At 38.4% G+C, this 14,547-nt stretch overlaps 1 protein-coding gene across 2 annotated transcripts in view; it reads right to left on the reverse strand.

Annotated features, from left to right (window-relative positions):
- Positions 1-14,547, reverse strand: part of LOC115422630 (vitamin D3 receptor A) — a 108,036-nt gene that overhangs the window by 7,986 nt on the left and 85,503 nt on the right. For both annotated transcript variants that reach the window (XM_030139056.1, XM_030139055.1), the window contains exons 6-8: positions 13,042-13,141; positions 10,391-10,568; positions 3,322-3,473 (exon numbers count right to left, since the gene is read on the reverse strand). In XM_030139056.1, the coding sequence (XP_029994916.1) occupies positions 3,322-3,473; positions 10,391-10,568; positions 13,042-13,141 (430 nt within the window). The remainder of the gene's footprint in view (positions 1-3,321; positions 3,474-10,390; positions 10,569-13,041; positions 13,142-14,547) is intronic.

Here is a 14,547-nt window from a genome sequence, read left to right on the forward strand (position 1 = left end):
TGCAGTGTTCACAGCAGCAAAACACAAAAAACAAAGTGCAGAAACACAGACTGAAACATTCAAGAGTGAAATGTGAAGTATAAAAGAGAATGTTCTATTTATATTACTTGTTCTGTATTATTATGTACTGTAGTATTATTTATATATTTGCAATGTAGTTGCAAATGATGTTGATATTGATGTGGTATGGGGGTTTGTGTAGAAACAAACAAGTGTGACTAGACACAAATGAAATCAGGCTTGAGAGATAGACCGGTTCATTGGATTAGGCCTTGATGGGAGATTTTACACACTATCAGTATCTGCAGAACTTGGCTCCAATAGCAACTGACATTCCTCACAGTGAGTGAGGAATAAAGGTCAAAACATCCAATCATTCACTTCCTGGTGTACCGATTAATTATTCTAAGGTACAATTACCCAATTCCTAATAAAATGAAAGCTGGATCACCTTCAAAGACCCCTACCATTAACCATGTTGTTCTAAAATGTGTAATAACTCTTGAACCACGTCAGTCAGGTAAAGTGGACATGCTGAGCTTTTCTGAGTTTGCGGTGCCTTAAATGCCTCATTTGAATATTTAGAGACTCAGACTTAATGTGGCAGCAGTGATTCATCAAATGTAATTTCTTTCGTTGGCCAAAATAAGTGCCTATAATTCGCTCAGGAAAGGTTGAATATAGACTAAATAATGGATCTCTAAAACTTGAGTACACCTCTAAAAAAAAAAAAAAAAACTTTGAAAAGGTTTTGTGTGGGTTAAATGCACAAAGTATGACAAAACGCATGAAACACTTCTACCTTAGCTACTTTACCTTGTCTTTACGATACTGCTGGAATATGTTTGAAAAACAAATTAAATACTGGAGAATCAGGTGCTTCAAAACTCTTCTTTGAAAAAAAAAAAAAAAAACTCTTCTAGAATTTTGAGGGTTATTTCAGACACAGTTTTTTTTTCCAAGGGTTAAATCATCTGATTTATTAGCTTTCTCCTGCACAAATACCAAACAGTGTTTTGTGATACGAACACAGATTTATATCACAGCATTTTTTTTTTTTTTTCAGGAATGGGCCTTTCTATAGATTTGTGGCTTATGTGACTTTGAGGAGTAAACAAGTATAACATTTTATCATATATATAATGATTGCTTTGATTACTGTAAGGCAGGGGTGTCAAACATACAGTATGACCTTGGGGCCAAAACCGGCTCTCCAGTGGGTCCAATCCAGCCCATGGGATGAATTCAGGTTCCACATTCAGCCCAATAGGATCCCAAGTGGATCAAACCAGTACAATAATAACAAAATGAACTATAAATAATGACAACTCCAATTTTTTTCTCTTTGCTTTAGTGTAAAAAAGTAAAATCACATTAAAATATTTAGATTTACAAATGATCCTTTCACAAAAAATGCAAATAATTTGAACAATTATGAACAACATGAAACGTCTTAAGAGGAGTCTGTTAACAGTCTGTTTGTTACTAAACGTTTTGTGTATTTGTAGACCCACTGTGACTTGTGTGTTGTAATGCACTTGAGTAAATGAGAAGATGAGGCATAATATTATTAAAACTGCAGTTATCCTATTTTTCATAAGAAATTTCAGGTTCATATTATTCATATTTTTAAAGAACAGTTTGCAAATGTAAACATTTTCATAATCTAATTTTATTTTTTTCACTCTAAAACAGAGAGAAAAGTTTGGAGTTGACATAGATCGGTATCAGCTGCTGATCTGGCAATTTTAAGAAGATCAGATTGGATTTAGTCACATGATCGTGCCGATCCAGTTTTCACACGAGTTATCAGTGTCGTTCCACTTAACGGCTGCCGTAAACAAAAATGAAACATCATGCAACATGTCCGCTGTGTGGGAATACTTTCTTCTGGAAAGCAACGAAAGTCAAGCAGGAACTTGAAAGATGTGTTAACTGACAGTTGCATGAGGAGGGAGCATCAGAGCTCGCGTTAATACAAAAAATTTGATTTGTCACTTAGAAAAGTATCACACGACCAAGTATGAGAACTACGAGACTGATCTCATGAAATCGCGTTGTATGTCACACCAGTTCTTATGGCATTTGGCGTGTTATACGTATATATTGTCGACCTTTTGTGTGTTATTCAACGCCATTTGATCGCGTGTCAATTTATGCCAAGATCTCCAGTTCACATAACCCTAACCCTCACTGCGTGGTATTTGACGCATCGATTAGTGGCGTGTATATTTACGCGAGTCATGATATCATGTTGAAACTACAAGGCTGCAGTGAAGCTGAATGTAGAGTGAATGTTGAATGAAAGCTGAAATAAAAGTTTTAGTTCTTACCTACTTTTTTCCATGTAAAATCTAGGTTACCCAATTGCTTGATTATTTACTGTTTTTATATTTAAAATCTTATTTTAAAAGTCTTTTTTTTGTTTTTTGTAAGAGCTATAATATACCACAAATACTGGATTGGATTGGACTTGGTTCTTTATATGTCTGGACTTAGTGTAGGTTTATTGAAAATAAATAAATAAATAAATTTTTAAAAAATTGTCAGTTATGTTATGAAACATAATAAAAACCTTTGGGTAATACTTTGGTTGCATTTAATTTTAATGCTGGGAAGAGCTATTTTGATGTTAACCATACACAGGAAAACTGATGTTTGTTATAAAATCACATCACTAGTTATTACCCTGTCCCCCGAAGGGTAGGCAAGGAGTATTGGTTTTGGTTCAGTTTGTTTCTTTGTTAACGCTTTAGCAGCAAAACTATTGGTTGAATTCATACCAAATTGGGTTTATAGATTGCCAGTGACTCAGAATAGATGTGATTACATTTTGGGAAAAGTAGGTAGGAGTTAAAATTTTTAATGAATTATATATATTTTTTCTCCCCATTTACTTATAATTCCCAAAATTTGTCAATGCTTTCTGTCTATACTGACATCAGCACGTGCATAGACATGATGATATCAGCTGGATCGATGCCAAAACAAGCTACAATACATGCAAGGGGCGGGGTTTGTTGTGCCTGTCACCACTTGTTATGTTATTATTTTTCTGGTCTGATCCCCATGAGATCATATTGGGCTGAATGTGGCCCCGAACTAAAATGAGTTCAACCCCCCTGTAAGTTGCTTGGCAACACAAAGTTTGAGTATATGAATAAATAACTAATAGTATGTATGAAATGTCTGCTGAATGTTAGCAACAGTATATAAAGTGTGGCTTGTTGAGGCGTTACAGCTGTTGTTCTGGTGTACCTCCCAGTACCATCCTATCTTTGTGTGTACTCTTGGTTTAAATGCCAGTGAAGTGAAACCAACCTTTGGTGACGTCATTGATGCAGTATTTGAAGTCTGGTCCTCCGCAGCTCCAGGACATGTCCTCCAGACTAAATGACTGGTTTGAGCGCAGCATGATTATCTCGATGGCACTCGACTTCAACAATGCGATCTGGTCCTCCGCCGTCAGCTCTCTGCAACACAGTCACACACACACAGCATGTGTTACTGCCAACAGTCAGCATGTTCACACCAACTGCACATCACAATCTACTCACAATCATTTATTCACACAGTTTCCTAAATTAACATTGTATTATAAAGAGTCATCATGGGAATGTATGACCGGCATACCACTTAACTTCAGCTACAGTGACCTACATCTTGGGTGTGTTTTAATAGTTCCTCCATTTTTTCCATTTTCTAATTAGTTCAGATTATTATTATTTTACTCTATTTTAACTCCTGAATGAACTCAAAAATAAATCCCACAATGATAAAAATGCAACTGATTACACATTTGCATCATTCATAGATGATAGATGATCATAGATTCAAAATTGAATTCATTTCTTAAGACTCTTCTCTGTTCATCTGCCAACAAGATAATAGAAAAATAAAGGAAAACAACAATAAAAAGATTTCATTCTCCTCACACAATGCTTCCTACCACCATGAGGAGCAGATAACAGGTGTTCAGCTGTCACTAAATTCTGCTTTTCCACCTACGCTGTGTGTGTGTCTCAGTGTATGTGTGTGTGAGCCACAATAAGCACACAAAAACACAGTGGATGTATTGTGCGGTTACTGTAGCAACTGTGTTCCATCTCAAGGTTTTACATAGTCCAGAGCACATTCAGAAAATCCCCTACAGTACACCGAAGTCTGCATCTGTCTGTTATTTCAAGCATTTCTTGTAAATTCAATACACAACAGCACTGCAGTGCATGTACTGATACACGCTAATGAGTTAAAGAGTCACAATGAAATTGAAACTCATATCACAATTCAAAGGCCTCTTTATTGTCCATACAATGTTTGATGTTTTCATATAAGACGCTGAGAAACAAAGCCACAAATGCAATGCTGCCCTGTGCGATTACATGACTGTAAAACGTCATTATTTGTTTGCTTGTTTTAGTAAGTAAAAGGACAAATCAGTAAGAGAACAGAGGAGCTCAGATACTCAACAGTGCTTAAGAGTCATTTTCCATATTCCATTATAAAACGAGGCTTACGCTGTTGGGGGCCGAAATCCCCCCAATTCTCTGCTATATATAAATCTATCCATGATAATTGTTAGACAATTGATACAAACTCAATTTGAGCAACATCGACCTGATAGTGGCAGAATAATGGCCAGAGAACTAATTTGTCCACACAAAGCTCCACCTAGTGAATGAAAATGACCCCATATGAACTCTGGATGGTAGCTAGAAAATGGACATCTGTAAGATGTAATATGAACCAAAGTTTATCTCAATCGGCCTATTATTGCTTGATTTATGTAAAAAAACAAAACAGATTTTCAACTAAAGCACTCCATTCGGATGACTTAATAGTCATACAGAAGCTGAAATCAATAGGGTTCTTCCACTAGGGGTCCCCTATGTTGGTTATCAAGGGAGAAGAAATCCAACCAAATCTGTCCTAGTTATCATGTTCACACGAAGGATATCTGGCAGCGGTCGGGGTAAAACCATTATATCCTCGAAACTCGATTTCAGGGATATAAATTAGTGATGTCCCGATCTGGATTTTTTTTGCTTCTAATCCAATCCAATTTTTTTTAGGATTAGTTTTGCCTATACCGATCTGATAATGATCCGACACTGACTTTTTACAATGAAATTTTGATTAAATTTGAAGTCATTATTTATAGGTTATTATGTTATTATTTTACTTGAGATCACAATTGGGCTGAATGTGGAACCTGAACTAAAACAAGTATGACACCTTTGACTCTTAACAACTTTAGCAGAATTTTTGCACATTCCAAATTCATACTGTGGGCCAAATTAGAATCTTCTGCAACCCGATTCTGGCCAATTTTGGTACGTTAGTGGTCCATGGATCAGCGGGTTACTCGCGGGGCAGCGAGGGTCAAAAGAATGTCAGTTTATTTGCGGATCAGCCCGATCTCATGACTAAATCCGATCCAATCCAATCTTCTAAAAAATGCCAGCTTGACAGCTTAGATCAGATTGGGACATCCCTAATATAAGTACTTTTATTTATAAGGGCTAATCAAGTAAAAACATGCTGCAGTTATCCACAGCCCTCATACAACTGAGATGTTGACCCTCAAGCTACACTTTCTGTAGCCTTAACATGCCTTTGAAAAATTACATCACCTTTTCCTCCTGCTTTCAGACCTGCGACAAAATGTACAATACATAGTTGGAGTTTTCCCCCTATCCTCTAACGCAGGGGTCACCAACCTTTTCTCTTCTGTGGGCTACTTTTACCTAATGAAGTTGCCGGAGGGCTACTCTAATTTAGCAACATTTATTTATATAGCTATTTTTCATACATATACATATTTTGTATCATACGTTTGTAACATTGTGCTCTTCATTTATTTTATTTATTTATATATCTTTGTTTTAACATTTACAATACATAAAAAGTGTTAATATGAAACTATTATTTTACTTTAAGAAAATCAAACGTAGAAAAAAGCAAATACAAGCATTTGCATGCTGTATTCCTAAATATTTTAATACTATGTCAAAAATTATGAAACGGAACAATCCTGCATATTTTTATAGAATTACTAAAAATAAATAATACACACCTGTATGTGCATTTTTAATACTTTGAAACTGTGAAAAGGAACGCTGTCACTCACACAATAAAACTTCACCAGCATGTGCTGCTGTATTTCTGAAGGATTTGACCTTTTCTAAATTCACGTATGCTGTCAAAACATATTAATTAAAACCAGAACTTTGTGCACATAAATCCACCATCCCCGTCACTTCTACAGTCATCACACTGGAGTCAAACGCAGAGGCACCTGTTCAGGTCCGACTCCAGCTGTCTGAGCGCATGCGCAGATAGTGTACATATGTTTGCGCTGGTCCAGGATGTGACCCACTTTACTGATGCCTCTGCTGAAGCTGGCCTTGGTCAGTTTAGTGAACATGGACTGTTGTTTTTGGACTTTAGTTTTCAGCTCTTTTACCTTCTCTTTACGGAGGCTGATTCCCACTGGAGAATCTCCAGAAAAGTTGCTGTGAACTTTGGTGAAATTCCGCTCCACGTTGCATCTTTTACTGACTTCCAGAACGCGCCACAGATCACACACACACACACACACACTCGTCTTTCACATTTGTCAAACAGAAGTCCGTGCCTCATCGTTGGTGAAAATAACTCCCTGACTATATTCAGCCCACATCATTGTGGGGCTAAACCCACTACCTGCCTGGCATCTGGCTCATCCTGGGCCCCGCCCCTCTCCAATGACAGACAGCAAACCAGCGCTAAAGTTTGATTGACAGCTAGTTGACTGTGTCATCTCGGGAGGGGGACACTTGTAATTTTGATTGGGTGGAAATTTAGACCTGTTCTACCAAATGACGAATCAGCTTTGTGTTCTCATATTAGTGACCCTTGGCGAACCACCGGTAGACCGCGAGCAACGTGTTGGAGAACCCTGAACTAGTTCTATTTTTAGAACAGACCTGCGGGCGACTCGCGTGGTCCCTGCGGGCGACCTGGTGCCCGCGGGCACCGTGTTGGTGACCCCTGCTCTAACGCCACTCAAATAAACCCTCTTTTTCCAGAATAACTGAAATGGGCCAAATTTGCTTCAGCTTGTAGGCATCTTTATTCACTGTCCTTTTCCTACAAGGATTCAATTAGCACTGGACGACTGTTAACAGAGAAGAAAAGGTAGGAACATCGCTCACTGCTCAGCTATTTCCATCATCAGCTCCAAAGAAATTAGTCTGTTAAACTGGTTTTGAGATTCAGTTGCCCAACATCAGATTTTACATGCCTGGATATGCAGACAGGCCTTATTGTTGAATCCTGATATACATTTGTGAGTCAAGCTTCAGTTCTGCATATTATACCACTGACACTGGCATGAAGGCCAGCAGAGAAAATGAATGCACATACATGTAAAACAGTCTGCACATCAACCATTAACCTGCATCCATCTCTGTATGACGGCATAAATATAAACATACTTAATGGTTAGAGACACTGGGATTCTTTCCTTACATGGCATCTACATGTGCGTGCATCTATTTTATAAACTTGTGTTTCAGCGCATTGTCTATTTATGATTCCACGCACTGTTCCAGCTCATCCTGGGAAAAGCCTGTTTGTTTGGGCAATAATAACAGCATCTCGCCTTACACAATAATATCCTGCATCAGTTTGTTGTGTGTTTATGTATGTGTAGGTGTGTGTGATGAGTAAGTCCAGACAGCTCGCCCACGAGTCTGTCTGTAGTTTGGGTTTGATTTTACCAGTTGACAAACCATTACCAGATAAACACATCCCTGCAGCGGCAACACAATTAAAATGTAATTAATGGAACCAGATCCATAAAGTGGATTGTTTATTTGGCAGGTCTGACTGATGACACACATGCCTTAACAGTCTGTGGTTGTAAGGGATGTGGATAAAGAAGTATGGCCAACATAATATTAAAACGTGGCACTTACTTCAACATGCATTTATTTTATGAACTTATGTCTTCGCTCGGTGTCTATTGAAGAATGGGGTAACACTTTCAAAACCAACCTACCTACCATTATGTACACATCAAAAGAGAACAACATGGATAAAAAATACAGGATATCTGAAACATACCAATAAACTACTGTTCCTCTCACATACACTCAAATTACAGGATTTGCCGGAAATTAAAACAGCACAAATACTATACAAAGTAAGAAATAAATTACTTCCAAGTAACATACAGAAATTATTCACCGATAGAAAGGATGGTTATGACTACAGACAGAAACTAAATATGAAACATTTCACTAGAACAAATCTTAAAAAGATGTTGTGGAGTGGTTTTGTGGAATTGATTGGATCGAAATATCAAACAGTGTGAAAACATGACAAAATTTAAAAAGATGTATAAAAACCTTATTTTCCAGAGATACAGTAACAAGAAACAGGAGTACAACAATAATAGAATTGAGAGTACGTAATCATCTATTCTATTTTTTTTTTTTTTTTTTTTTTTTGCAGTTTAATGACTGACCTATTCTTTATATGGACTGTATACATTAGCTGATTAGCCAAGTCATGTATATTTGGGTTAGGACAATATACACATGGCTTCTTTCTACTCCTTTTCAGATATAAAGTATTGCTAAAGACCAAAATGAAATAGTTATATATTTGTATGATATTTGTTTTCTTTTTTGACTGATTTATTTCTATATATTGGAGTGTCCTTTTTAATCTGGAATTTGCCTATTTATGTTTGAGATAAAGTCTATCTGTAGCAGGGCTGGGTGATATAGAAAGAAATCATATAATATCACAATCATTTCTTTAATATCAGACGATATTGATATGTATCATGATATAAATCAAATCACTATTTTTGTCAAGGTTAGATTTTCTGTAACTCATAAGTTAGTTGTGAAGACATCAGAAAGTTATTTTTGATTTAAATGGTGATTTATTTTCTGTCAGAAGTTGAACATGACAGATGTGCTGAAGAACATTATACAGCTGTTTCAGATAAATAAAACAGGTACATATATTTAAAACCGAACTAACAGTCAGACCAGCAGGCAAAAGCTTTCAAGTTTTAAAAGAGAACACAAAACAGTCCAGTACTGTAACTGGCGTAAACTGAAACTTAACCTGCTCATATTATGTGTGTTCTGCTACAAGGTTCATGTAGAAAGGTGTTTTTGTTCTTCACATAGGCTGCATCTATTCGTGTGGTACACCTCCATACTGTATTCAAAGCCCTGAACCGAAACAGTTCGCACCCTACTTTCAGTAACCCGGTTGCCCTAGTTCTCGGTCAAATTTTCTCCCAAGGGAACACTCATTATCTCCCACAGCAACCTAGACATTAGCGTGTAGAAAACAATATTAAATTGATTTAGATAATAAATCCAATAAATGCATAACAGGTCCTTTAAAATCAGCATATTTATCTTTTAGAAAATAGAAGATTCTGACACTGACTGTGGCATTTCTCTGACAGCTCACTCACCTGCTGAGCTGGACTCTGACTTTGTTTAATGAATAACTTTTTTTTTTCCTGACTGTACCAATGCATTTTGGAGATCAGAGGATGTTTTTGTGCACCTATTACAGGGAGTTTATTGCTACTTATTTACACTATACTGACTTTTTTCTGTAAGCATAATTTAGCTAATGACTGATGTTTGCTTTACTTCGGAATTGCATTATATGCTATAGTTATCAACAAAAATAATCCTAACCAAGTAAAAAAAAAAATATTTGGTGGTGTTTAGTTTGTCATGTCCTAGTTAACAGTGTGGGTGGTGTTTTCAGTTAGTGCCTATATTAGCCTTAGCTTGGCAGGTTCCATCCATCACCTCTCATACTCCTCCAGCTTTACTTTCTTCACTAAATATGGTCATGTCTGGTTCCAAAAGGCCAAGATAACAAAGGCTAATGGATTGTGCTGTGGACTGTCTTCGAAACAGCACACAACAAACCAGATTACACAGAGTCTTTATGTGGGGGCAGATGTTACTTCTACAATTCTAGTATCAATTTAAAATCATCGTCCATATAATGTTATTACTTGTTTTGTTTTTCTTATCTTATCTTTCTATTTTTCTGATTTTGTAGCTTTAGGCCACTGCCAACCTCTGTACAACTACATCTCTTAGCTGTAACCGTGTGTAACTATGTGTAGGTTTGTTTGCTTTACATTATCTCTGTGTGCATATCTGTATTTACATTATTTCTTATCAGTGGGTGTTTGGGCAAGTGACGCCCACCAACACAGGTGAGACAGGAGATATCAAATATTGCTCAAATCCGGAAAATCTAGGCTTTATAAAAGTTGGCAGTGCCTAGTGATAGCATGCCTAAATGCCAAACACAGAAACAGGAGCAATTTGTCTAAATCAGACATATGTACCTGAAACCTGGGATCATCTTAGCAAAACCGATGACTTTCTGGATGCTGTAGGAAACCAGGTCGGCCAAGTGGGGCAGCATCGATAGCTTGGAGTCCTCTTCACTGGAGTCTGGACTGCTAGCTCCATCCTGGTACATCATTAACAAGTTGCTGAAGTTCATCTTGGTGTCCACAGACTCTATTAGAGACAAGCAAAAGGTGGAGGACAAATGTAACGAGATGGAGATGCAGAGAATAGAAGTGATTAAAAGGAAGCATTCCAATCAGAGAATAAACAAAGTCATACAAGCTGTGTTTGCAGAAAGTGTCAAGAATTTGAAGAATAAAAGGTAAATAAATTATGCGTTTCCATAAACTGGTTTGGAGCAAAAAAAGTAGGCTGTGTAATGTAAATACTGCCAGATGGTGGAAATGTAAACTATTTTACACATGCATAATAAACAGAGTAGAAGTACAAGACTATATAAAATGTCTGTGACACTTTAGGTGAACACAAAGGGGAAAAACTTCAATCTCATTCGTCTGCACTACATGCTCTGACTACCAGCCATGTTCTAGTGTTTAATACTCCAAGGATTAGTCAGATGTTTGGTTCATGAGACATTTATGAGAAAAAAGTGTTTCAGCATCCTAATAACCACATTAACTCAAGCAACTAAATATGAGGAAGCGTTTTAAGGATCGGTCATGTCATTAAGTATTTTCAAATGTGAAACTTCAAACAGTGCATAAAATGATGGCTAAAGCTATAGTTCTAAAGATAAATAAGCAAAACAATAGATTAATAAATAAGCAGAACTTGTAAAAATTTCAAGTTAGAGATTGAAGCACCACAGGATTTTAAGCTTAAGCACTATTAAAAAAAGGTACAGTGGTGGTACAACAGAGGCACAAAGGTATCAAAGGCTCAAATAATTTAACACAGTAAAGCATTTTATTTCACCTTGAACTAGGGATGTAATGATTGGAGATTTAGGTGCTACAATTATCGTCAAAGAAATAATCGCTGTTTCACGATTACTACGATTATTTTGCAGGGGGTTCTTACGTGGGGGTGCGGTCCGTTCAGCGTGTACCTCACAATGGGTACGCTCAGATCATACGACTGTACGTCCCTTTGCAAAGTGAAAGTTAAACTTAACACGTGTTACTACTTCCTCTACGCTGTCCTGAAGCTCATTTACCTTTTCCCTACCTCCTGAAACTTCGCTAACTTTCATTTGAGGGGGGAGGACGCTTGTTTAAGGGAGCATTGCCCCCTCTTGCACCCTCCCAGAACTGGGCCCGCTCTACAGGTGCATCAGACTATTTTATGCAGTTTGCCTTGTGATCAATCAGAGCGTGTTTACTGCATCAGTTCACAAGTTAACCCACCCGAAGTTTGTATGACGGTCTGAACTGGAGGAGGACGGCCTTAATCTACCAAAGCTATGCAGTCAGATTGTTGTGAATGGGTTGCGTAACGGTAGCCTGAAGCTGCGTAGATGACGGTTGGAAACGCAAACTCTATGGAAACGAAAGTGAGCCTGCACTGAAAATATACTTACGGTCAAGACAATTCAGAAATACGTCTCCCCCTGAGACAGACGGTCACTCATGGAATGTTGAGTGCAGTGCTTCTGTAATGTTGCTTTACGGCAGCCATCTGAGCCATGGCTGCCGTTGGAGCGGCCATGGCTCAGATGGTAGAGCGGGTCGTCCAATAACCGAAGGGTTGGCGGTTTGAATCCCACTCTGTCCATGTGCTGCTGTGTCCTTGGGCAAGACACTTCACCCTACTTGCCTCCAGTGCTGCCACTCACACTGGTGTAAGAATGTGTGTGAATGTTTGGTGGTGGTCGGAGGGGCCATAGGTGCAGATTGGCAGCCACGCCTCCGTCAATCTGCCCCAGGGCAGCTGTGGCTACAGATGTAGTTTACCACCACCAGAGGGAGAATGTGAGAGTGAACGAATAATGGATCCTCTGTACACACTTTGAGTAGGCATTCATAGAAAAGCGCTATATAAATCTAACCCGGTACTGTGATCGCTTTGCTTTGTGTGCGTGCCCCCCCCACCCCCCGATCACCACCAAAATGTAATAATTTCTTCCTTGCGCCAGTATCAACATTTCCTGAAAATTTCATGAAAATCCATCCATTACTTTTTGAGTTATCTTGCTAACAAACAAACAAACATGCACGCATGGGAGGCAGATCTGTCCTGGCGGAGGTCTGCGCTCTCCTTGTTATTATTATTGTTGCTTTCGTTCTGTGTGGGAAGTGCGTATTGGCTGTCTTTGGTTTCGCTCTTAATCTACTGATGAGAATCTATTATTTATGAGATGTTTTTTGACAGCCTTGATGATTAATTAACTGTGATGTTATTACCGTAAACTGTGACGTGATTAATCGAAACACCACAACATCGTTACAACCCTACCTTGAACACATGCATTTATTTGTACAGAATAAGTGTATGAACACCGAGTAACGATCCTTAATTAATCGACATGGGTGTTGTTTTATTTCCTGACTGTATAAAAGCGAGGTCAGGGTGACCGCCTGTTTGTGTGGTTTGTAGACGTCATCACCGTCGTGAGGCAGAGTTGCCCTTGAGTATGACAGGTAAGAAGGACAGAAGAGGGAAAAAAGAGCTGTGTGTTTCTTACCAGGTGAGTGGTTGAATGAGTCAGAGGAGGCATCAGACAGAGAGTGGAGGGAGGCGGCTCGGCTGGCGCTGCGAGTCACAGGGCCTTCACGCACCGGAGGCTAAGAACACAGAAACACCACAGGAACATTCAGGGCTTCAGTCCAGAAAAGAGGTTAAGGTGTAACTGATGATCTAAAAGAGGAACGGGCTGAGATTTGAGTAATGTTGAGTGTTGATGATTGTTATGGAGGGAGTTCCTTAGCGCTTATTCTTTTATTTTCAAACCACACATTTTTTCCAGGTTGTGTAACCAGGTCTTTATTTTTGGTTTATTTTATTAAGAATTCATGGAATAGTTGTAAGGATCACACAGCTCAAAGTGACACTAGACGGCTGGAAAACTCAGGTATTTATGACCCAGTCTGAGTGTGGTTGTGGCTGTCTGCACAGTCACACTATAAATCACAGAAAAGTGTTGTTAGACTCTGCGATGCTCTGTCCAATCGCTATTCTCCATCTCATTTTGCCTGGACTACCCAGCTCATGGAGTGTGCAGAGACAGGAGGGAAATCCAATGCCACGGTTGGGTGCATTAACGCCTTTGGTGACTTGTGTTACTGGTGATGAATAAGCTGACAAACGCATGCAGAGAGTGGTAGCTGATGTGCTGCTGTAGAGTAAATATGACTATGGTTACAGACAGTATTTATAACTTATTCAATCTTGGTAGTTCTTCTAGGTTCAACTGGACTTGCTTCTTTTGAAAACGTTTCGTTTCTCATCCAAGAGACTTCTTCAATTCTGTAATAACTGTATTAGAACAAGAACTAATTTAACCCATAAAGACCCAGTGCTACTTTTGTGTCAGTTCCCAAATGATTTTTCTCTCTATTTAACAGGGTTTCTACAGATTTCTACAAGATAAATTTAAGACTTTTTAAGACCTTTTCAAGACTACTTAGGACATAATTCAGTGCCCATTTCACACCCGGTTTCTCGGCCTTACTGCCAAAAATTTGTGACTCCTAAAATTTAGGAAAATTCGTGTCAAGGGGCGAGGTCGAGAATGGTCTTTTCTCCATCCAGACATTTTTAAATGTGCACTTCCCCATGCTTAGTTTTTGCTTGCAAGCCATCTCTTAAAGTTCCTAGAGTCGGCTTCCTCGAGCGACGTGGCGTGACTATTGGCTGCATGTGTGTTGGGCTGAATAATCTGTGATCTTTTCTCACTGGGGGCTGAAAGGTTAGCAGTCATTGGCTCCTAATTTTAATATAAATTGTCGGGTTGGAACGGAGTAGACTAATGTTACTTCCATTGCGGCTTGGACATTTCCTAGACACATTTAAATACAATACAGCCAACAAGATTATGGCAACATAACTTAAAGCCTACCATATCATATTTAATACCTTTTAAAGACTTTTAAGGCCCCACTAGACCCTGATTTAACCTTTCCTTTGTGATTTATCATCATTTATTATAATATTATCCTCCGTATTTTGCATTTTTCAGTGAAAACCAAGT

Source organism: Sphaeramia orbicularis, chromosome 7, assembly GCF_902148855.1.
Source record: "Sphaeramia orbicularis chromosome 7, fSphaOr1.1, whole genome shotgun sequence".
NCBI classification, from domain to species: domain Eukaryota; kingdom Metazoa; phylum Chordata; class Actinopteri; order Kurtiformes; family Apogonidae; genus Sphaeramia; species Sphaeramia orbicularis.